The 24,165-nt window shown below is 57.7% G+C and overlaps 1 protein-coding gene across 2 annotated transcripts in view; it reads left to right on the plus strand.

Annotated features, from left to right (window-relative positions):
* UNC5A (unc-5 netrin receptor A) overlaps window positions 1–24,165 on the plus strand; it is a 59,415-nt gene that overhangs the window by 23,845 nt on the left and 11,405 nt on the right. For both annotated transcript variants that reach the window (XM_031437847.2, XM_031437848.2), the window contains exon 2: window positions 20,552–20,773. In XM_031437847.2, the coding sequence (XP_031293707.1) occupies window positions 20,552–20,773 (222 nt within the window). The remainder of the gene's footprint in view (window positions 1–20,551; window positions 20,774–24,165) is intronic.

Below are 24,165 nucleotides of genomic sequence, written 5' to 3' on the forward strand. Positions count from 1 at the left end.
TGGCAGCACATTACTGAACGAAGCAAATACTTGCCCCCCCAAGCCTCCATTCTCCGGGGTGCAGACTCCTGCCCCATGGGTTTCCACTGATGTTCCCAGAGCTTGTTCCAGCCAGGGTGGCCCAGCAGGCCATGGAGGGTGAACAGATTATGCCTTCTTGCAAACCTGATTCTGCGGCTTCACTCTGGTGGAAGGGAGCTGGAGAGGTAGGAAATAGGGATTGGTGAGACCAATTCAGAGAGTGGTTTAGGATTCTAGGAACCCAGTGTGATCTAGTCATACCCCATTGGTTCCTGGTCCCTGTGGAAATAAATAGGAGTCCCCCAACCTGTCATTCAAACCTCTTGGTAAAACTTTCCTCATCCATCTTGCCAGTCCTATCTTCTTACTCTCTTTTCATGCTTCCTACACTCCAGCCAAGCTGGATGCTTAGTTAAGAATCTTTTGGTTGCAATATGACAGAAAACTCAACTCAAACAGACCTAAGCAGTAAGTGAATGTTATTGGCTTTTGTAACTGGAAAGCCCAAAGTTATGGCTGACTTTGGGCGAGGTTTGATCCACTGGCTCAAACATTGTCTGGAACTGCTCTCTCCATTTCTCTGCTCTGCCTTCTCTGGTGTCTGTCGACTACATCCTGGCCTCCTCAGGGCAGCCTCCAGCAGCTCCACCCCCTCCCTGTCTTGGTAACAAAATATCTGCAGCAGCCCAGTCCTCACATCCTCACCCCACACCATTCAGGGGAGCCAATGTCTCCAAGGACCTCACTGACTGTCTCCCATTCCTCTCCCAAAGCAATCACCACAGCCAGAGCAGAGAGACAACTGATTTAAGCCAATCAGGGCTGCCTCCTGGAGCTGGGGAGGGGGTCATTTCTAGCCAAACCACATGGCTGAATATGGAACAGAAGGGGATCCCCAAAGAAATGAAGCTGCTTTTGAGAGAATGGGGGAGATGGAGGCTGGAAAGGCAGCCAACAGGTGTCCAGTCATTGAATGTGCTATTTTCTTTTCTGCTTCTGTGATTTTGCACCTGCTGGTCTCCTGTTATCCCACCTACTGATACCCTGAGCCACCTTCAAGGCCCTTCTCAAGTGCTACTGCCTTCCCAACACCGCTCCCATCACTCCCTTTAAGGAGTCATGTCTGCCTCCTCTGATCCCTCCTAGCACTGTGCTTACTTCTCCAGTCTGTCTGCTCACCATTCCCTGATCTGCTGGCAGTGAGGGGAGTGGACATGCATCCCAGGGCACGTGTGCTGGAGCTGGGTGATGGATGGCTGCTGTCACACCGGCTCGGTGGGGTGAGATAACAGCATCGCTGAGCCGCAGGCAGGCTGGGAGGGCCGGCTGGCTGGGCAGGCCCAGGACTGTCCCTGATGCCCAGGTCTACACAGCCTGGGCTGTCCCCTGCCGTCACCCCCAGTGAAAGCTTGGTCTTGCCCGGTCTGTGGGTAGAGTGTCTTAGCCCCTAAAGCTTCCCTGGCAGAGCCAGTCCAAATGTGACAGGAAGGCAGAGGATGTGCCAAAGGTGGCTCAGCCTGAGAGTAGAGGCACTTGGGGGACTGTCAGTGGGAGTCCCAGGAGACATGCTGGGAAGCAGACAGCACCCTGCATCTCCACTGTGGCTTCACTACCTCCTCCTTCTACTCAGTGTTAACCTTCTTTGGGTAACTCTGGCATTGGCCAGGGGTGGGGGAGATGGTGGGGAGAGAAGGACTTGTAAGGAGCCTGCTGATTTAAGAGAAGGGAGACTGGAGCTGAGTATCAGAGGGAGGAGGGAAGAAACTCAGAGGCACAGGGTTGAGGGGTTGGGGTGCAATTGCGAGGGGGTGCAGTGACAGGGGCTGGGCTGTGAGTCTGAGGAGGGGCCAGAGCCATTATTCATCCCCACCACGGAGCCTTACAGCTTCCCTCAATGAGGTAACATTCCCATCAGCACTTTTCCCTTCCATGCTCTTGTTTTAATTACAAGTTGGGCTCAGCAAGGGGGTGGCCACATCTCCGTCCTGATCTCTTTCTCCATTTCACGGGGACCCTCACCCTGCTGCAGGCCCGGAGCAGAGCTCAGGGTGGCCAAGGGCTCATATGAGTGACTAGTGGGGATTCTCTGTCCCCCGTGAGCCCTGTGAGCACTTCCTAGATGCAGCTCGTGGGCAGGACAAGAGGGAGGCTTCTTGTCCCAGGCCTCCCTGCCAATCATCTTCTAAATCACTAACCAAAGGGATTTATCACATCCAGGTCAACTTCAGAGAAATCTCATTCTTCAGTGGGACAAACAGGACTTGATGACAGAGACCTGCCCAGGTCATCCCACATGGGCAGCTGTGCAAGGCAGGTGGGGGTGGGCTGGGGAGAGCTTCCTGCCCCCCCCCACTTTTGTCCTCTTCCTGGGCTCCCCCACTGGCCTTGAGGGCCGTGGAGGGGAGAGGTGTTTCTCTCTGATTCCCTTACTCTGTGTGTCTGGGCATTCATTTCCTCACTGGAAAACTCCATCCACCAGAGGGCGTCGCAGTCCATTTGGGTGGCTGAAACAACAATACTTCAGACTGGGTGTCTTGTAAACAGAAATTTATTTCTTTTAGTCCTGGAGGCTGTGAGATCTGTCCAAGCTCAAGGCACTGGCAGATTTGGTGTCTGGTGAGGGCCTGCTTCCTGGTTCGTAGACATCATCTTCTTTCTGTGTCCTTACGTGGTGGTAAGGTCGAGGGAGCTCTGTGGGGTCTCTTTTACAAGGGCACTAATCCCATTCATGAGGGCTTCACCCACGTGACATCATCACATCCCAAAGGCCTACCTACTAATACCACCACATTGGGGTTAGGATTTCAACATAAAGATTTGGGAAGGACACAAACTTTCCGTCTATAGCAGAGGGGGGTGAACGACCAGGCATTGAATGGATGCAGTGTGACTTGGTCATGTGTTGAAAGCCATGGCAGGCAGTGGGAGTGTCAGGAACCCTTCTTGTCTCTTCTGCTAAACTTGGGGTCAGGACAGCATGGTAGTGATCACAGAGCTGAAGTTATAGGGGGCACCAAATGTCTGCTTCAATTTATTTCCTTCTAACCACAGAGTTCTTGGTGACGCAGGCAGTTGTGGGTGCCCTTTGCAGCCAGTTATGCACCAGAGTCAGAGGGACTCATGTGGGCACACTGCTAGCCAGGCGGACTGGGACTCAGACTCAGGCCTTCAGCTCCCAGGTCAGAGCTCTGCCCACCACCCCAGGCCTTGCCTAGGGCTGAGCCCAGGAAACCTGTGAGTGGCAGTATAGCCAGGACCTTAGGGCAAAGGCTTTGGAGCCAGATATCTGGCTCTGCCATGTCTAGCAATGTGACCTTGGGCAAGTTACGTTGCCTCTCTGAGCCTCAGTTTGTCACCTGTAAAATGGGGATAATGATAGTACCTAACTCATAAAGTTGAGAGAATTAACTGAGATGTTCTACATAAATATGTATAGTATATGAAACAAAGAATTTCTTTTCAAGTTAAACACATGCTTCCTGTTTGCCTTCGCAATCTTATTCCCATGAGAAATGAGGACGTGCCCACCAAGGCTGTTGTGTGATCATCAAAATCTAGAAGCAGCACCAGTGAATGGATAAACAAGCCACAGTCCATTCATACAATGGAATACTGCTCGGCCATCAAAAGGAACCAACTGCCAATTTAGGCGACAACATGGATGAACCTCACGGGCATTGTGTTCAGTGAAAGAAGCTGGGCACAAAAGACTGCGTACTGTATAATTCCATTTCTATGAGATTCTAGAAAAAGCAAAACTGTAGTGACAGAAAGCAGATCAGTGGTTGCTGGGGTTGGCAGAGGGATTGATAACAAAGGGGCTCAGGGAACATTTTGGAGGGGATGAAACTGCTCTCTGTCTTGATTGTGGTGGTGGATACATTTGTCAGAACTCCCCAGACTGTAGATTTAAAGAGGCTGAATTTTACTTTATATGTCAAAAAAAAAAAAAAAAAAAAAAAAGAAGGCAACCTCAATTTTTAAAAAGCAGAGCCAGGGGTTCATAGTAAACAGTTTGTAACTATTAGCTGGTATTATTATTATTACTGTTACAATTATTACCTGGGGAAGAGTGTCTGGATTGGTTGTCCACACCCTGGATCCACCCTGCTGTGCCCCAGCGCCCACCCTCCTGCTCTGGTTGGCAGAGGAGGACATGCTGGGTCGTCCCTGCCCCACCAGCTCCTGTGGGCGCAGACAGCGGGGCGGGAGCATGGAGGGAGGGTGCTCAGCTGTTTCTCGAGTCTGATTTCCCTCCTGCTGATCCTGCGAGGTGCTCAGCGACATGTTAGCAAGAAAGATGCCACAAGAAATAAAGTTTGTTATGAATTATTCTACTTTGGGCTAATTATAGGCACAGAGGAGACGATTATTTACAGAGGCAGGAGGCAGCAGGGAGGGAGAGGGGCCCAGAGGCGTGGAAACAGGGTGGAGGGCTGGAGAGAGTGAAGCAAACAGGCCTGTGTTTGGAAGGGAGTAAAAGCACTTTTTTAATAAAAGCTGTAACTGAACGCAGGTCCAAGTGATGGGAGTGTCTCAGCAGGCAGATCAAAGGCCCCAGGCCTTGTCATGTCCTTGATATGGCCTGGGATCCCACAGGCCACCAGACTTCTCTGGGACAGGTGTGTGTGAGGTGGGAGCGGGGTCCAGACTGAGCTGGAAGGGCTACTGGGGATGACCTGAGCCGAAGGTGGGTGCCCACTGGTTCCAGGAGGCCATGGAGGGAAGTGCCCAGAGGGGACATAGGTGGACTGTGCCATGCCTGAAGAATGTCACCAGTTATGGCTGGTGTGGCCCCAGCTTTTGATTCTTCAATGGGGGTGTATACCAATGTCGGTGTGAAATTTACTAGTCTGCAAAAGGTGGTTTGAAACCTACGAGACACCAAGGGGTCCGTGGACCAGCAGTTTGCAGCCTCTGAGAGCCAGCCTGGCCTCCTGTTGTTCCAGCTGGAAGACAGAGGCCCAAGCAGGACTGAGGCTCTGCAGCTCAGCCCTCAACCGGCCCTGCTTGCACTGAGCCACAGCAACCGGAGCTCAATTGGGCCATGGACCCCCGCCCCGTGCCCCGCAACAGACAGCAGTCGTCAAACACGTGGGTCTGCGGTAGGGCGGGTGTGTGGCCCTCTCAGCTTGCCGGAGGAGCCCCACCTTTCCAGAAGTCACCGATCTTGCCCTCCCCTAAGCGCGAGCAGTGGGCCAAGGTTTTTCCAGTTATTTACGCCTGGCTGCGTCGCCATCTACCCACTTAGCCGGGCAGGAAATGACAGAGTCATCTTCTGCTCCCTGCCTGCCTCTCTCCCAGCCAGGACGATGACTCTCCCTACCCTGCCCCGGGAGGTGCTTTTCATGTCCGTTTCTCCTCTCCAGCAGCCTGTTCCAGGGCCGGTAGCTCCCTCCTGTGCTGTGGTGATGGGGAGTATCCCCTCCCCAAGCAGAGCTCTCTACCACTCTCTCATCCCATCGGCCCTGCTCCCGAACCTTCCCTGCTTTCCCATGCTCAGTGTCCTGGCACAGAGTCCGACCCTTTCTAACTCAGTTCATGCTGCCACCAGATTTGTTCTGCCTCAAATTCCTCAGTCCTGCTGTTCCCCCAGCCTAGAATGCCTTTCTCTACTGCCCCTCCTGGCCCCTGCCTTCTCCCCAAAGCTGAAAACATCCCCTCTCTTCCCCTCCAGCCCCGGCCCTGCAGCAGGGCAGACACACTGCATCTGTGCCTGCCCTGACCAGTTGGTGTGCGCCCCCAAAGGCCCTGTGCAGCCTGGAGCTTGGGGCCTGGCACAGGAGCAGCTTCTCCAGAAACATAACCCATCCTTCACTCAGAAATGTCTAGTGACAGGGCCTCTGGTTCCAAGCAAACAGACAATAAAGGAACAAGTCAAATCAGAGGGGGTGGGCACTAGAGAATGACAACGATGCTACTTTGGATGGAGCCTCTCGGAGGAGGTGCACGAGCCAAGAGCTGGACAATGAAGAGTGAATGACAGTGCCTGGGGCAGAGGGAACAGCGGGTACGATGGCTCTGAGGCAAGGCAGAGCTCAGAGCTGCAGAAGAACAGATGAAAGGCCGGGTGTTAGATGGTGAGTTGAGAGGGTTTTGGCCCATGACATCTGAAGGGACAGGAGAAAAAGAGACGGAAGAGGCAGAGCCAGCAGGTTCCTGGGCAGGGCAGTGACAGGGCTGTTTGCCTGGGGAGCTAACCGTTTGCAGGGGCCACGCAGGATGGCTGAGAGGAAACGCTGTGCGAATCTGGGCCTGGCGGTCCTGCAGGGGGGATTTCGGAGTCCTCTGCTCTGATGTCCTCGCTGAAGCCTGCGGTTCTCCAGGAGAAAGGAGAAGGCAGATGGGGGGAACAGGATGGGGGGAGGAGCCTGGGCAGAGCCCTCAAGGGTGGAGGCCAGGAGGAGCTTTTGAGTCAGACAGATGGGTTCCCTGGCAGAAGGGAGAAGGGGTTTCAGTGGTGATGTGGCAGTGAAAGTCCGACTGAGGGGCCTGTGTCAGGACCAGGACAAAGGAGGGCAGAACTAGAGGGGAAAAGAGAGTAGGGACCGAGGCTGGAAAGGGGAAAAGGAGTTAAAGAAATGGTTTTCCTGTCCTTGATGGAGAAGATGGACACCCTTGGGTCATCAAGGCATTTTATATAGCTCAGTGACACCGCCTCCAGGAAGCCCTCTTGGAGACCTCAGATCAGGCCCCCCAGTTATGTGCTCTCACGCCACCAGTGTGTCTCTGATGGAACTCTGACTACAGGTTGTAACCTTGGACCTACTGCCCTGACACCTGCCAATGTGTGTCTTCCATGAGTGGGGAAGCCCCTGAGAGAGGGGCCTGGGTTCTGCCCTTTGTGGTAGATCCAGGTCGTTACCTAAGGACTGGCAGGAGAGGCCGAGGACGCTAGGGAGGACAGGCACAGTCCTGGCAGGGAGGCGGCTGGGTGGTGAACTGGCCCAGAAGGAGGTCGTGCCGACCTTGCAGTGAGCGCGCCTGTGGGCTGCTCCGATTGAGCAAGCAAGCAGCTGGGGAGCATTTCAGCAGGAGGCGGACGTGCTCCGGAACAGGGTGGACACCGATGCTACACCAACGCTCTGCCCGCCGGAACTTCCGCAAGGGCACCCCCAGCCCCACCCAGACTCGCATCCCTTCTTGGCTTCCCGCCCCCTCACACTCCATTTGTGTTGCTCTAATGGCAGTGCCCACATTCTGAAGGTCTGCCTCGTCCCCGTCCAGCTGAAATCAGGCCCCAGCTGATTCTCTGCACCCAACAGCCAGACCCGGGCCCTGGCGGGGTCTTTCTTAGATGAAATGCTGCCTGGATGAACCCGCCCCATTCCCACCCAGCGCCCCTCTCTGGGATGGGGGTTTGGAGAGAGGCAGGGCCTCAGGGACTGACCAGCTGTCCATGCTGGTCCAGGCAGCTGTGGCCGGTTTGCTGACCCGTGAGCCCTCCCTGCCTTGGGTGGGGTCCCCTCCTAGGAGCAGGCCCCCGAGTGTCCCTGAAAGAACACTGTGCAGGGACCGACATGGAGGGCCCTCGGCAGCCTCTCCCTTCCCTCAATTCATTAAGACCTGTAGGTTTTCTCATTAATGTACTTAAAGTTCGTTTTAAGGGGAACAAGCGCAGAGATAATTGATAATAAACCCTCAGTTAATGCCCTCGGTTTACTGTATGTAATTTATATCCGCTGATAGCGTCTCTCACTCCCAATTACCCATTTAGCTGTGGTGATAACAGCAGTTCAATCAGACCGATACCAACTTTTATATATTCCAACCTGATAGCAATAAATACCCACACAGGGAGCCGCACTGGGCCTACTGTATTTTTTTATTAAGATTTAAATATTCATGCAATTATGAGTGATTTATTAAGAGCTAATGACCCCTTGAAGAGGCTCTAAATCTTCACCCAAAGAAGCCCTGGCCTTCCCCTCGGCCCCCTCTCTCCTTACTGCCCCCCCAAAATCAGAGAAATGAGCTGCTCGTTCACAGCCTGGATGACATCATGGCATCGCTCACATTTCCATGGTGATGGCAGGCAGGTGAGGCGGAGGCCAAGGATGGAGGTCAGGCCCAGGGAGGGGCTGGGTTTCTTGAGGGTGGCAGCTGCTGCTCCCTCCCCCGTCAGACCTGGGGGACACAGGACATGGAAGCCACCCTCTGTCCCCACCATTCCTTACTGGCCAGTGGCCTCCACACTGCAGTCTCCTCCAGGCTGGCCTCCAGGAGCACCCCCTCCCCACCTCCTTCTTGCATTTGCATCCCTCCACCCACCCCTCCCCTTTCCCGTATCCCTCCTATCCCTCATACCCTCACATTCGTCTGAGTCTCTGCCCACCCCATTAAGGGCACTTGGGAGGGAGTACACCAGCTTCTCTCTCCCTGCTGCCCTCTCCCTCCTCATTTTAAAACGTTCCACCCTGATATGTTAATGACAGAGGTTGTGCTGAGATCTGGGATTCCAGGACTCAAGGCCCAGAGAGGGCAGTGGCTTACCCCAGGCTGCACAGCAAGGCCCAGGCCACCTCTCCTTCCTCCATGTTCTCTCACACCCCTGCTTCCTCCAGTCCCCTCTCCTCCACCCGCAAGACCTCTGAGCCCATTAAAGGGGCAAGAAAGATAATGAACAAACCAGGAAAACATGAAATCAATATCAGGAGAAAAAAGTACGGCTGCCATTAAGTGAAATAAACAAGCTGGTAATTATTTGGACAGCAAGTAATTAAAATGGGGTGAGGGCTCATTACTGTCTTGTTGGAATTCGATGGGCGTGGTCAGACACCCTCTTCCCAGCGATCGCAGCCACAACCGGGCCTGAGCTCCGGCCCGCCCAGATTTGGGAGGACTGTAGCTGGGGGTTTCCTCTGTGGAGTGCCCACCCCCGACATGCCTGTGTCCCCATTGCCAGCAGCCTTCTCCCTGCTCCCCCAGCTCAGGATCTGAGACCCAGAGCAAAGGCCGGCAAGAAGGGCAACCCCCAGCCTGTCGTCTGCCCCCACCACTGTCCGGAGCAGGGAGCGGCTCACTGCTGGTGCTCAGACCCTCAGCCTCTGGGAAAGGGGCCATGCCCTCAGGCTCAGCTGAGGGTGGACACTTGAGCTGATCGTTAAATCCCAGCCACTTGGGGTGATGGACAGATGGCCCCTCCAGCCTCTGCCAGGCCCCAGGGGACCTCCTTCAGGAGGCCATGATGAAGAGGGGTCCCAGGGGAGGGCACAGCTCAAGTGGCAGAGCACACTTAGCATGAACGAGGTCCTGGATTCAATCCCCAGTACCTCCATTAAATAAATAAATAAATAAGCCTAACTGCCTACCCCCATTTCAAAAAAAAAAAAAAGAGGGGTCCCAAGGAGAAGACAGGATGATGGGATGCTGGCGAGGGAGGCTGGGAAGAGTAAGGGAGGGGGAGGAAACCAGGAGGGCGGAGCAGTGACGGAGGCAGGCTCCTGCCCACCCTGCTGTGACCCCCATCCTTAGATCTGTACGGTCGGAGGAAACCTTGGACCTTGTCCTGTTCTGGCTTTGGCCTGCCAACTTATTTGGCCCGCATGGTGTTTAAATGTTTGAATCAGTTGTCAACATTTTAAAACAGGAAATTTCACATAAAAATGATTTCTAGCTGCTCTTGAAAGAAAAAAACTCCGGCATCTCTTGGCCGCTCTGTCATGTGGCAGCAGTCAGCCTAGCTGTGCTGGCCCCTCAGACAGGCATCTTCACCCTCTACGTCTCCTGGGCCCCACCAGCCCTTGAAGGCACCTGAGTTTGCCACCCCTGACCCAGTCCCACCTCTTCTGAGGCCCAGAGAGGGCAGTAACCTGCCCAAGGCCACACAGCCAGGTGGAGGAAGGTGGGGACTGGAGACCCAGTCTCCTGATGCCCACCTGAAGGCTCCGCTCCTGCCCTCAGTGAGTCCATGCCCTGGACCTGTCACTGGTGGGCACACCCCGGTGCACAGCCCCAGAGTTTGCAAGTGAGGGGGGAGCCTTCAACTCAACCAGTCCCTAACCCCGAACTTGCCAGTCCCTGAGTTGGACGCTGCTGAGGAGAGGTGGCTCAGGCCCGTTGCACACACTTGAGGGTGCACAGTCTGATGGAGGCGGCAGCCTCCGCACAACAGCCTAAGTCAGTGGGTAATGCTCTCTTAGCCAGGGAGTCGGGGGAGGGGACCGTGCATCCCCTGTGCAGAGAGGAGCTGGGAAGGGGATCGGAGGAGGCGACACCTTGAATTACGAATTACCAGGGCTGGGGGGCATTGGGAGCGGGTGGGGTGCCCTGCAGATGCAGGGGAAAGTTGAGATGAGGGGCGGGCTCTGGGCATGCAGGGAGGGAGATGAGCGGATGCGCTGAGCTGGCTGCAGGGTGTGGGTTGGTGCCAAGGGATGAGGCTGGTACTTGGGGTGTGCAGGGGAACGTGGGGGCACGTGGGGGACCGACATTTACCCTGCGGTAAAAGGAACCGTTGCAGGGCTCTGAAGGGTGGGGTCAGATCTCCTTTCTGGAAGTAGCCCTGTGGCGGCATGGGTGATGGTATTTCTGGTACTTTGGCCAGAGGAGAGGAGGGGTGGGTGGGAGAGAGGCAGGGTGGCTGGAACAGTGGACAGTGAGGGTGCAGGAAGCCCAGCAGCTCTGAGACGCCTGCCGAGGCTTCTGGGGGTGGGGGCGCGGCCCTGCTGATGAGAGCGAACTCTGGGAGCAGGAGGTTTGGGGGAGCCACCGAGCCCAACTTGGGACATGCCGATGTGAGGTTCTCGGGGGCATCGGGGCATGGGCATCGAGAGGCAGGGAAAGGGGTAGGGCTCGGCTGTGAAGGGGAGTTGGAGGGCAGGAGGCTGTGGGGGAAGGGGAGTTATGCAAACAGGGGCCCCAGCAGAGGGCAGAGCACAGCCAGGCAGCCGCACCGCTGAGGCACAGAGGAGGAGCTGGGGCTGTGACTGCTTTTCCTGTAGGTCCTGGTAGGAGGAGGAGGGGTCCAGGTGGGCTCAGCTGCTGAGAGAGGGGGTCAGAGGGTGGCTGGTGATCTGTGGCTAAGGGGTCACCATCCTAGTGAGGGCATCGGCCGCCCTGGCTAGATTTAACCTGGAGGACAGTGGACAGTGCTGGTGCGCACACGTGTGTGCCCAGGGCTTGGTGAGTGTGCCCACAGATGCCAGAGCACTGGCATGGTGAGTGTGATTCTGGGATGCTCTGTGCCCAGCACTTCCAGCGGGAGGGCTGTGGCCACGGCGCCCCGTGGGGCAAGGATATGAGTCCGGCTGGGGCTGTGCTACAGTGTGGCTCGTGCACGTTTGCTGAACCCATGCGACCTGGTTAAGGTCTTGGGACACTGCAGACTGCCTGGCAGGAATCCATCCCTCACTCCTTACTTCTCCTGTCCCTGCATCAGTGTCCTCGCCTGGAAGTTGGAGATATAAAATGGTTCTTTGGCTCTTAGAATTGTCAGGAGGGTTAAGTAAGAACATGCATGTTATTATTGTGATGGTATGACCGTGTGCGTGTGAGTGAGCGTGTGTGCACGCAGCCACGTGTGCACGAGAGCCTGTGGGTGTGCTCGTGCTGGCTGTGATTGTGAGCAGAGTCTCCCTCTAGCCCAGGGCACAGCACTGGGCGGCCTCTCTTGTCTCTGGGCTCCGTCCAGGGGCCTCGACTGCCCTGCCCCGTGCACGCTGAGCCGAGCCTGGCTGGGGAGCAGTGCGTCTGCCCCACCCCCGGCCCCCGCTCGGGCCAGACTCACATTAAACCAGTGAGATATGAAATGCCACCATATCCAGGACAGGGTCTTTAATTAAATTAATTGCCGGCAACATTGTAAAAATGCTGATGGGGTCATAAACGGCACCTCAGCGATGCCGTTCATCATCCCCTCGGACTTGCAGGGGGCACACCTGGGCTGAGGGCAGGGGTGGGCGTGCCATGGGGGAGGGAGATGGGAGCATGGACTCGGGGGTGGCGGGGGGCACCTTGTCTTACGGGTGCACGTGTGGAATAGTCACACCATCCTTACTTAGCCTGTATGTTTCCCTGGTGAAGGACGCAGATGGAAATGGGGAGGGGTGCCTCGGGAGCTGGCAGGGGTGGGGGCGAGAGGGGAGTGTTCTCCAGCCTCCTGACCAGTAGGAATTACCGTTAATCCACAAGCAACCTGAGAATCTGGCCCAGCCCGGCCAGCCGCTCATCACTGTGTGACCTTGAGCAGGTTCTTCCCCTCTCTGAGCCCCAGTTTCATCATCAGGAAGACTGGCGGACCCCTCCCTGCCTGCCTGCCTCCCTCGTGTTCCCTTTGACCTCCTGGCCACCCTCCCGCGGCCTCCCACCCTGCAGGGAACTATGCCGGGGATCCTTTTATGTCTCCTTCAGCCAGAGCTGCCACAGGCCCTGGCAGGGCTCAGAGCCTGCGCGCCGACCTCCTGCTAAGCAGTGGTGACGCGGAGGGGCCAGCGCCCACCTGCCCGCCTCTGCCCGGTGAAGGTGGAGGGGGGCCTGCCGTGCAAACACACACACACACCACCACCATCAGAACCAGAAACACGCCCACGGCAACACGCACTGCACCAGCAGAAGATTCCAAAGCAGGAGAAAGCCTTCCTTCCCCGATTCTCTCTGGGCTGTGCGACCACATAATTACCCTGGATTCCATTCTATTTAATTGCAGCTTATTAAATTCTAACCAGCCAATTATCAGCCACAATTACAGCTTAATTCGGGGACACAATAGCTATTTTATCGTTTGTTAATCAAATGCTTATTTAGGCCTCAGCTTTATTAACTATTTCTCTGGCCTGAAGCGAGGCCCTGTGGCCAGAAGGGGCCGTGGGAAGGGTTCCCTGGAGGCCTGCCTCCCATCAAGCACACTCTCCCTGGGCATCCTGGTAGGTTCTAGGTCCCCTTCACTGGTGACTTTGGGGGCTCTTAGCAATGGCAGGAGTGTGATGCCCAGTGTGGGCTCCGGGCATGGAGTTAGAAGACCTGAGTTTGTTCATTCGTGCATTCAGCACGTTTATCAAACACCTACTGGGTGCCAGGCCTGGGACTATAGCAGTGAACAAGAAGGTGTGATCCCCGCCATCGTGACACATTTAAGGGGAAAGGGGCATAGACAGTAACCAGACAACAAACACACAAACAAGATGACTTCAGGTAGGGGTGAGCCCTACGGGGAAAACAAACCGGGAAGGGGGTGGTTAGAAGGGCCTACTTCAGACATGGCAGTCAGGGAGGGCCTCTCGGAGGAAGGTAGAGCTGAGATCTGAGGGATCCAAGGGAGTCAGCTGTGGAAGAACAGGGGGCAGCGTGTTGCAGGCAAAGGAGGCAGCAAGTGCAAAGGTCCTGGGGTGGGATGAGCTTGGAAGGTTTGAGAGGCAGAGAAGTCGAGGGTAAGCAGAGTGAGCAGGGGCCAGGTCCTGGTCCAGAAACTGCCCGGAAGCCCACCTGCCCTCTGTAGCCGTGTGACCTTAGGGAAGCCCTGAGCTTCATGCTCCTTGTCTGTGACAAGGACAAGGGGCGGCTAGAGGGCACCTGAGTGCAGCTGCCAGAGGACAAGCCTGGTCTGCAGCAGCTGGTGGGCAGGCTGGTCCAGCCACGCGCCCCACATGGTGTGACCATCCTCTGAGCTGCTGAAGTGGCACTGTCCCTGACCACTTTGTTCTCTGCAGTTGAGCCTGTCTGCACGTCCTCCTCCCGGCGCCTTTGTCTGTCCTGGTGACCAGGTCCCTAGAGCCCAGTGGGGAAGAGGGTGACTTTCTTCCAATCTTGTTGAGGTAGCTGGTGCTTCTGTGACACTTTCACACAAGCGTTACCATGGAAACCGGAGCGCCGCACACTCGTGTGTATGTGTGTGAGCATGGGTTTGGGGAGCAGCCCTCCCTTCCGAGGGTCACTACGAGGAGCTGTCACCCCACCTGCCCCTTCCATCCCCTGCCTGCTCCCTGACGACTAGGGTGAGGAGCCTGGGCTCTGACCCGGCCCTGCCCTCTGGGAAGTCCTGTGCCATGTGGAGGGACAGCCAGGGAGACAGCTGATTGAGGGATGGACCAAGGGACCAGGAAAGGAGGAAAGGGAAAGAAGAGAAGTATTGGTGGAGCCCCTGGGCGGGGTGGCACCCCTGACCCACCTCGTCCTGGTGCTGGGTCACTGCTGTTTGCCCCAAACAAGAAAACTGAGGCTCAGGAAACAGGGGTCGGCCTGGGGATTTGTAGCAGTCAGTGTGCCCAGAAGCAGCTGGTGGGCAGCACAGAGGTTTTTCACACATTGGATTTGGAAGAATTCTGGGGCGCCCCCCAAAGCCTGCTCTGGCCCCGTGGCACCCCGTCATCCCCGCCAGGTAGGGCCACACCTCTAATTTGCCACCTGGAACCTCAGGGTTCTTCGTGTGGCCCTCAGACCTGTCGTCTCAGGGCCTCCCGCCCACCATTCCTCCACTCCCTCCACCCCGCTTCTGTCCCCGACAGCAAGTGTGGATTCCAACCCTGCTTATCAGAGTCTCCTAGTGAAGCGCCCTCATCATAAAATTACCCACATTTAAAAAATCGTAACTCACAAAGCTGTCTCAGGCCACAGGGGTGTAGCTGGTCAGGAGAGCACAAATCCCCCTTCCTCTGTAGGCCCAGCCCCCACCACTGTGGTCACGTCTCCCCACCCCCTCTGTCTCCCCTGGCCCTGCACACCAGCCTCTGCCCCCTCAAGGGCCAGCATGGGTGTTTCTAAGAATCAGTTGACTGACTGGTGGATTGGAAGGTGAGCTGGCTCCCAGCCCATCTGTGTGTCCAATTTCAAACCTCCTTTCTGGGCTCTGGTCCTGGTCAAGGGAATGATGTTCAACATTCACTCAACAAACACTTGCTGGGCATTCACTATGCACCATGTGCCAGAGCCTGGCCAGGCTCTGGGGGTGCTCGAGGGGTCGGGGGATGTCACCATTCCGTTCCTGCCGTCAAGGCACTGACATTTTTCTGGTGACTGTATGACGTGTGAGGCACTGAGACAAGTTCAGCCAAGGGATGTGAGAGCTCAGAGGTGGCGTGTCACCTGGAGGAGAGGGTGTTTGAGCAGTCCTCGAAGGACAAGTAGAAGTCACTCAGGCAGGGAGCAGAGGATGGATGGGTCAATGCGATGAAAAGATCCTCCCTCCAACTGGCTTGAAGCAAAGAAAAGAATCCAGGGGTGGCTCTGCCTTCCGGCTTCTTGGGACCCCAGGCCTCAAATCTCTTCCCTGGTTGTCGTCATTCTCCGAGCCCCTGCTTCAGACCCGCGGACGGCCTCCCCTTTCGCTTGGCCTTCTGTGGCCTGCAAGGCCTGCAGGACTGGCCCAGCAAAAAAGAGAGGTGTCTCTTCCTGGCAGCCGAACCCAAATCCCGAAATCCCGTGTACTGAGATGGGGTGACCTGCTTGTCTGGGAACCAGTCAGTGTCTCTGAGGCCAGAGATGGGGTCGGCCCACCTGGACCGAATGACCATATGGACTGAGTGGAGCGAGGGTGAGAGATCCTCTGCAGAATATCGGGCTCTGTTAGCCAAATAGGGGAGGGACACAGGGCCCAGGATGGAATGTGCACAAGCCTTTGCAGAACTGCAGATAGTCAAGATGCAGCCCCACAGGGCGCCTGTGAAGGGAGGGCCTGGAGGTGAGGCCAGGTGGCAGCTCAGGCCCTGGGCCAGCAGAGCCTGGAACGCCAGGTGAAGGGCGTCCTGTGGACTCTCCTCTCCTGCCTGGGCCGGTGGAGCAGGACGCCCTGGCCCCAAACAGACCTACCAAATGCACACCTCCAGGCCAGAAAGGCTGGGAGCAAAGGTGCCCAGGGGTGACGGGGTGTAGTGCCGGGGGTACAGCCAGGAAAAGAGACGGAGGCTGCCAGGCCCCCACCGCCCCCCGCCACCGCAAATCCAGAACATTTCTCAGGGAAGTGGCAGAAGCAAGGGCTCGCTGCCACACACACACACACACACACACACACACACACACACACACACCCCGCCAAGTCCCTGGACACCTACGCCGGGGCTGTTGGGAGGGTGAAAGGAGCAAGTTGCAGGCAGGGCTGGGCAGGGCTGCTCTTGGGAAGCAGTCCTCACATCTCCCGGGTGGGTGAGGCCTGGTGACACCCTGCCCCCACCCCTCCTACCCTGCTCCCAGGGACCAAGGCCTCACTCGGTAAATACGAGTTCATTAATAGCTGGATTAATCACACCTCGTATTTTCGTGGTGCTTTTAAAAATAAAACATTTGAAAGCACTTTCACACCCACCCTGGGCCTCAGAGTTACACGAGGAGGTCTTATCAACCCATACTGCAAGTGAGAAAGGGGAGCTCAACCTCAGAGCAGCAGCATGTGTGGCGGGGGGCGGCCCGCAGCGCAGAGCCCTCTCCCTGCCCGCAGCTCTGCCTGTGGGCCACCCTGGGCTCTCTCTGGGTCTCCCTGCAGGACATGAGTGAAGGGGGCCATCCTTGGGCAAATCTTAAGAAGTTCAAGGGAAAACAAGAGGTGGTCAGTTAGTCACTCAACAAACATTCCATCAGTATCGAGGCCAGACCTGGCCTCCTGCCCCAAGTGAATTCATGCTCTAGTGGAGGAGGCAGCATGCAAACAAATTCACTCCAGTCCTGAGTGTGGCACGGACTCGAGCATGGGTGCCAGCTGCGGCTGACTGAGCAGCCAGTGCCCTCCTGAGACAGGTGGGGGCCGGCTGGCTTGCCCCAGGACTCGCTGGAAGTGGGGTTCCCACTTTAGGGCCTGAGCATTTGTACAGCCCCATCTGCAGTTCTCAGTGACCAAGAGCCCATCAGGGATTCTCTAGTCAGTGAAAGAAGTCTTCCAACTGAATTCCAAGAGGGTGGCTGGGCAGGTCGGAGAGACTTGGCCAGGGTGTGGCAGACAGAGCTTCTGGGGAGCTAGGGGGCGGAGTCCAGGATGTGGCAGTGCCTGCTCTCCCAGCCCCAGTGCATCTGCTTTGGCCAAGCCTTCCTTCTGTATTTATCACCTCGCAGCCAGAAGGGGGGAGCAATAGGCACCCCAGTCTGAGTCCCCACTCGCCAACACTGGCCCTAGGCCGCCTGGAGCTTGGCAGCCAGGAAGGGTAGACTGGTGGTGGGGACAGAGGCCTCGGCCACACACTTGCTTCTCCTGTCATATGAGCTACAGCACGAGTGAGGACGGGTCCTAGATGCAGAGGGGGTAAAATGCTGTGTGTGGTTTCCTGGGAGAGTGAGGTGGGGCAGCCCTCTGTCCAGAAGTGACAGCAGAGAGGGAAGGGTGGCTCGGCCAGAGAGCAGAGCTTGGACAGAGACCTGGAGGTGGGAGGCAGCGCCTAGGAGGGATCAGTGAGTGTTTCTGGGAGGAGGGACTAGGCCAGAATGGAAGACTCAAGGCTACCAGTCAAAGGCACTTGGTTCCATCCTGAAACACCCACAGGAGCCAGGCAGGCAATGGTAACAGAAGAAGCAGGCCCGGGGTGAGGCAATAGGGAGTGGTGGGGACTGCAGTGAACTAGAGTCCATGCCCTTTTGAAAGGCTCATATGTCTCTTGGCACCGAGCATGCACTGCTTGGTGTTATCTTTGATAGACAAGAACATGATTCATATCCAAGGGCAAGACCACTTACTCCAGTGGCCTGCGGTGTGGAGCAGGGGAGACCCAAGGCTGTTACTGTGCTTTAGTCCAGGTGAGAGGCCTAACTGGGACGGGGAGAGGGGTGGGCAGATCGCAATTGCAAGGTGGAGGGTGGAGGTCACATAGTGGACTCGGGGCGAGAGGGAGCGGAAGCCAGCTCTGGCCACCCAGGAAGCTTCCAGCAGCCCTAAGAGGGGCTGAACCTACCCCCACCCATGGCCTTAGAGTGACCTTGCTGGAGGGCATCACTGCAGCCTGGAGGCGGCCCCTTGGGCCACCGGATAAATCCCCCACCCCAGGGGTGGAGGAGGGGAGACCTCCCCAGCATGGCGTGGCGGAGGCCTGGGAGAAGTGAGCTATGTCCCTTATTGGTCACAGTACATTTATTTTTCATTAGCAGTTAAACGCAGACATGAGGGATTGGGCTGGGTTCAGCGGGCGGCTGACGCGAGCAGTGCTTGGCGCAGTGATCGATAGGGAAGCTGGGGGCCACGTGCCCACTCCCAGGCCCACACCCCAAGCCGGGACCCCTGCCCACCCAGCCCCCAGCCGTCACATTGAGACTCAGCCAGGTGAGGCGTGGGCAGGCCGGGAAGCTGCCCCAGGGGTCTCCCGTGCCCTTCTGGAGCCTGTGACACCTTCCCCAGCCCGCTGTGGGCCCTGCTCAGGGGTCAGGCTTCGTCTCCCTCTGGGCGGCCCTGGGGTCTGCACTGTTGCCATGATGTCCCCAGTAAGTGTCCAGAGAGGCCCCTGGACTTTCAAGCTCCCAACTCCGGACCCACACTAAGGAGCCTGCCCTCCCACTCACTCTCCCGACCTTGGGAGGCCTGAGCCCCACTCAGCCCTGCTCTGGCTGAGCCTGCCGCCTGGGTCAGGGACTGGCAAGTGGCTACCAGTGACAGTGAAGAAGCAAATGTCACAACAAAGGGCCAGGAGGCGGCCCCCAGGAGTCCAGGGCTGGAGCTGGGGGCCTGGGTAAGGGACTTCTCCCTCAGGCCTTGGATTCCCCATCTGTAAGGCATCCAGGTGGCTCCTCCCCTCTGCCTGCATCCCCACCTTCCTAACCTAAAACAGGTGGCGGAACAAGGTGAGTTGCATCTTCCCAGCTGTGGGTGTGGTTCCCGGGGGCTTAGCCTTCATCACAGAGCAGCAGGAAGTGCAGGAGATGGGGACGGCTGTCAAAAGGAGGTCACAAAAGGCAGAGACAGGCTGGGGAGAGGCCGGGGGAGGGGTGGGTGAGCCCACAGCTAGAGACCGCCCCGCGTCCCTGCCACACGAGAGCACGACTCCCCCAGCCCGAGGGCAGGGCACCTACTGGCTCTGTGCCTGTTTCCCCATCAGCCCTCACCCCTGAGGAGATGGCCGGGGGGAGGTTACTGAGAGAGACGGAGCCGTTTGTCATTGTCGGTGCAAAACCACGGCGTACGGGTAGCAGCCAGCATTTACTGAGCACTGTGCCTTTTTGCATTTCATTCTCACGTCAGCCCTAAGACTTGGGTACCCCATTTTGTAGGCAAGGAAACAGGCCAGGAGCTGGCTGTGGGAATGGGGTAGGGGGAGTGGTTACCTGAAGTCACACCAGGTTTCTTGGCCTCTGCGGACATTCCCTGTTCACCTGCAGGACCAGGCACAGGTCTCCCCAGAATCACGGTCTTCAGGTGGAAGGGGCAGGCTCCCACCTTGGAAAGAGAGGGTCCCTGTGCAATCAGGAGAGAAGGGGCAGCGTGGATGCCCCCTGTGCCCAAGGAGCCAGCCCTCCGTGGTTTTGGGCTGCCCACGGGGAGGGCCCTGGAGCCAGGAGGCCAACTGCGTGAGGCATCCCGAGACTCCCCCACGGGGCAGACGAGGCCTCCACAGGTGTCACAGATGACGAAGCAGGTAACGCGCCCAAGGTCACCAGTAGCAGGGAGCAGATGGATCTCCGAAGCCCAAGCTTTTCTCTCGTTATCCCCAGAGGCCCCTGTTGGCTGTCAGTGTGGGTTGGGGGAAATCACCGCAGCCCTGGCAGAGGCCAGGCTGTGGGGAGCCTGTCTGGTGGACAGCGGGGTGTGGAGGCTGAGAGTGCCTCCCTCCCCTCCCCTCCCTTCCACCCCCTCCGGGTCCCGTTGGTTGAGCAGACGGTCAGACTGCTGTGAGGGTTTACCTCCACCAAAGCCTCAGAGCCAATTACCTGTGTAATTAGCAACAAATGACTTGTGGGATGGTTGTGGATTTCAGTTAAAATTAGAAGGAAACCCATATTCAGGTCTCCTTGAAAGGTGGGACGTGGCTCAGGTCCCTTGGGCTCCCAGGCACACTCCCCTGGCTCCCACCCTGCCCACCCAGCAGCCCAGGCTCACCCCAACCCACCTCTCCCAGGGGCCTCTCCTATGGCACTGCCTCCGGCACCCGTCTCATCTGAACCCGCCACAGCTTCCTCCCCTCCTTCATTCACTTGGTATTTTCCCAGCACCCACTACATGCAGGGGCCAGAAATGGGGAGCAACCCGGAAGCAACCCCCGAGGCAGCCAGGGCACCAGAGGAAGGGACTCCTGCCCTCTCAGGATCCCCTGCCTCCCTCCAGCTCTCCCCCGGGCCTCCCAGGGCGGTGGGCTGCCTCACCAGACCCCTGCGCTTCTACCAGGGTAGCAGTGAGCCCTGACCGCTGCCGTGTGCTGGGACTTCCACTTCTGTCTCACTCCGTCTCCACAGTCTTCACAAGTGGATGGCCTGCTTCTTCCCCGATTTTACAGAGGGGGGCACTGAGGCGTAGGGGGCATTCAGCAGCCCAGGTTGCCGGGCTGGAAGTGGCAGACCCTGGCCTCACTCTCCTCCCATCAGCCCACTGGCGGCCTCCCCGTGGCCTGGCCTTGGCCCCTGAACAGGCAGGGAGCCCTGGGAGGGCCCCAAAAGTCTGGTCTTGGCTCACCTGCCCCTTTTGCCCCCGCTGCAGGTGCCCAGCAAGGTGCCACGGTGGCCAACCCGGTGCCCGGCTCCAACCCAGACCTGCTTCCCCACTTCCTGGTGGAGCCCGAGGACGTGTACATCGTCAAGAACAAGCCGGTGCTGCTGGTGTGCAAGGCCACGCCTGCCACACAGATCTTCTTCAAGTGCAACGGGGAGTGGGTGCGCCAGGTGGACCACGCGATCGAGCGCAGCACGGACGGGAGCAGTGGTGAGGCCGGGCTGGGGCACCGGGTGGGGCCCCTTGAAGGGGAAGCGGTCTCTGCCTTGGAGGCAGTGGAGGCCCAGAGAGGGGCCACTGCCCCGGCTGCATGCCTGTGAGCGGGAGGCCAGGGTGTAAGTAGCCAGCCCCGTGCTCACCAGCCCAGGTCCCCAGGAGAGGCAGGACTCCCACACCTAGCACCCCCGTGTATACACCAAGGCCTTCCCTGGGAGGCCTGCCCCCCTAGACCTCACCACTTGGTAGGGGAGTAAGAGGAAAGCCCCCCCAAAATGCCCCCGGGAGCTGTGGATGGAGGCGCAGGTCCCTGCTGCTGCGTCTGAGCCCAGGCAGGCCCACAGGCAGCCTGGTGAGTGGTGCTGGAGAGAAAGGGGGTTTGGAGGGAGTGGGTCCCAGATGATGGAAGGGCTCATGGATGTCACATTCTGTGATTTTTCTTTATGCATCCGTTTGTTCATTCATTCATTCGCACGTTCCCTGAGCACCCCACTCCCGAGCTGGGGAACCCTGCAGAGATGGGGGCAGCATGGTGACCTCTCAGTGAGTCCTGGGGGCTGTGGCTGCCCAGGGAGGCCCCTCAGAGAAGGCAACACGTAAACCAAGGGGGCTAGTCCAGGAGAGAACAGGGGAAGGGTGTCCCAGGCACTCCAGGGAAGGGACACAGCATGTGCAAAGGCCTGGAGGCAGATAGGCTGGCTTGCAGGTCAGGGGTCTGCAAGGAGGCTGTGAGTGTGCGGGTGTGCAATGGTGCCATCCAGGAGCCCCACCCATTGGGCTCTGGAGTCAGGGCACTGTCCTGTGGGATTTCGAGCTGCCAAGTGACATGGCCAGAGCTATGGGTGACACTCAGGGCCAGTGTGGGGGACTGACAGGAGGGCAGACCCAAGAAGTGCCCCTTCTGTGGGACACCTCACTCCCCACCCCCAGCCTTAGGCTGCAGGGGCAGAGAGCTGTTGTCCGGGTTCCCTGCTTCCCGAGTGCAGGCCCAGCAGAGCTCACAGCAGCCTCTCCTCCTCACTAACTGGACCCCAGTTAAGCTCATTACCTCTCCCTTTGCCTTGATGCTTTGTGGAGCCCCCAGACGTGATAAGCCCTCAGGTTAAGTCCTGAGCCCCTTCCCATGGAGGTTAAGCCAGCCTGAGACACACAGCACACAGATTCTGTGTGGGTTACGGCCACTGGCATGAGGCCCAAGTCACAGGAACAGGCAGGTGGTGACCAGGACAACTCACACTGACACCAAGGTCGGGCAGGGGACCACAGGCCCAGAGGGGTGGCCCATGCTCCATGAAGGAGGGAGTGGGCAGCCCAGGAGGGATTCCCTGAGGGTGGGTGACCTCAGTCTTAGAAGCACCTGAAACAACCATTTTTCAAGCCAAAGGACAAATACAGGGAAAGGCAGGCCGGCCAGCAGCTAAGCTTCGGGCGGCAGAAGTGGGGGTGGAGCCTGTGGTCAACAGGAGGAGGAGGCTGCAGCCACACTTGCACTGTGGGGAGTGGTGCCGGGCAGAGAGAGAGCCCAGAGAAGGAGGCCCACAGTAACCCAGATGTGCGCACACCAGGGCTGAGTTTGGGCAGCGTGAGATCTAGTCTGGGCACCCGCCTGTCGTGTTACAAGTGGCTCTCATTCATCCAGGGCTCCAGAGGGGCGCCAACCAGGTGTTCTGGCCTACAGAAGTCACGCCCGACCCTCCCCTCCCAGGGGCTGGTCTTCTCCCCACTAAGCGTCCGCCCCCAGGTGGTGATTCCTGCCCAAGTCCTTGAGCCCTACATGTCCTGGCCTCACACGTGCCAGCCGACGGCAGCATTGTCCCTGCTGGCCTCTGGTGTTAACCGAGCACCTGCTCTGTGCCAGGCCTGGGTGAGGTGCTAGGAATTTAGCCCCCGAGGCTCTTGGGCAGGTGATCCACCTCTGCCTCCCACCCTCAGGAGAGGAATGGTTGGGGTTGGTGCTCTCTGTGGCAAGTCCTCTCCCCTCCCTGGGCCTCAGTTTCCTTATCTGTAAAATGGGGATGAGGAGGGCCCCCTTTCGGGTTGGTGGCAGAAGCTGTGAGATCTCCCTCCCATTCCTGTGTGGGGTTGCGGGTGGCTGGGTGGACCCCCCAGGAAGAAGTACGCGGTCTCCTTGTGACTTGCCCCCATTCCCCATCCAGAAGGCCAGGGGGAAGGGACCAAAGCGTGAAAACTCTTGACCCCAAACCTGCTGATACTGTAAAAGCTGGAAATTTGCAAAACCAATTGTTGGAGTCTAGTCTGGGAGTGTAATTTATTGTGTGTTAAACAAACTGGTTATTAGAAGCAGATTGTTGAGTAGGTAAGACCCTAAACCCCTTCTTGTCCTCAGAACCCCCCACCCCTCACCCTCCACGTCCCAGAAATACTCAGCACACACACACACTTGGACCTCCCCACGGCATTCACACGCCCGCACACATCCGACACAGTCCTGGGCCGGCAGGGACCCCCTCCTTCCTCCCATCCCTCCCCAAGGCTGGCATCTGCTCACATTTACCAGGCAGGTGCAGACACAGCCGTGCCCAGAGCCAGGCTGCTCAGTGACCTGCGGTGGGTAGGGCACAGCCCCTCACTTCAAGGAACTACAGGGCAGGGTCTGGGTCTCCTCCTCGGTCCACCGCCTACTTAGAGCTTGTAGGGGTCAAGGGCACTCCCTGAATCTAGACCTCATGGACCAACTTGGCCCTCATTCCTGGCAGCAGGAAGATGAGGAGGTGGCAGGACAGAAGTGGGGAGGAGACAGGGAGAGAGAATTAGGAGCACTTAAATTTAGTACTGTTCGCCCCCAGCTAAGCTGCCTGGGTGGTGTGTGAGCCCCCCACCACCACCATGGGGATGGAGCAGTCCACCCATAGACCTGTCCACCTAAGAGAGAAAAAGTACCCAGTTTAGAATGTCCTGCAAGTCTCCCACTGCTCAGCCCAGAGGCTGAGGGAAGACTTGCTCTCCATCCCCTGGTGTATGCACGGCTCCTTCTCAGATGCCCCAAGACTCGATGTGTTTGACAGGTGGCTGGAGCTGGCGGCCGCTCTCCTATACACAAAGCCTGTGAGGGACCTCCTCGCTTCTCAGCCCCGATCCCCCCACCCCGCCCCGAGAACGTGCCCTTCCAGCACCTTGGAGAGTAGGGCCAGGCAGTGCCCAGAATGAAGTGATCTAGCCCACTGTTAGTGACCTCAGCCAGAGGTGACACCCCACTGTCTCCTGCAACAACTTACTAGGGGGAGGGGGTAGCCACAAAGGCAGAAGTGTGGGAGCCGGAGAGACTCGTGGCGAGGGGTCTGGGTGGGGGTCAGGGAAAGACAATTTAGAGAAATTAAGACAGAAAACAGCATCCTGGCCGGCCTGCTCAGCCGGCCCGCTGCTCC

The sequence above is a fragment of the Camelus dromedarius genome, chromosome 27 (assembly GCF_036321535.1).
Source record: "Camelus dromedarius isolate mCamDro1 chromosome 27, mCamDro1.pat, whole genome shotgun sequence".
Taxonomy (NCBI): Eukaryota; Metazoa; Chordata; class Mammalia; order Artiodactyla; family Camelidae; genus Camelus; species Camelus dromedarius.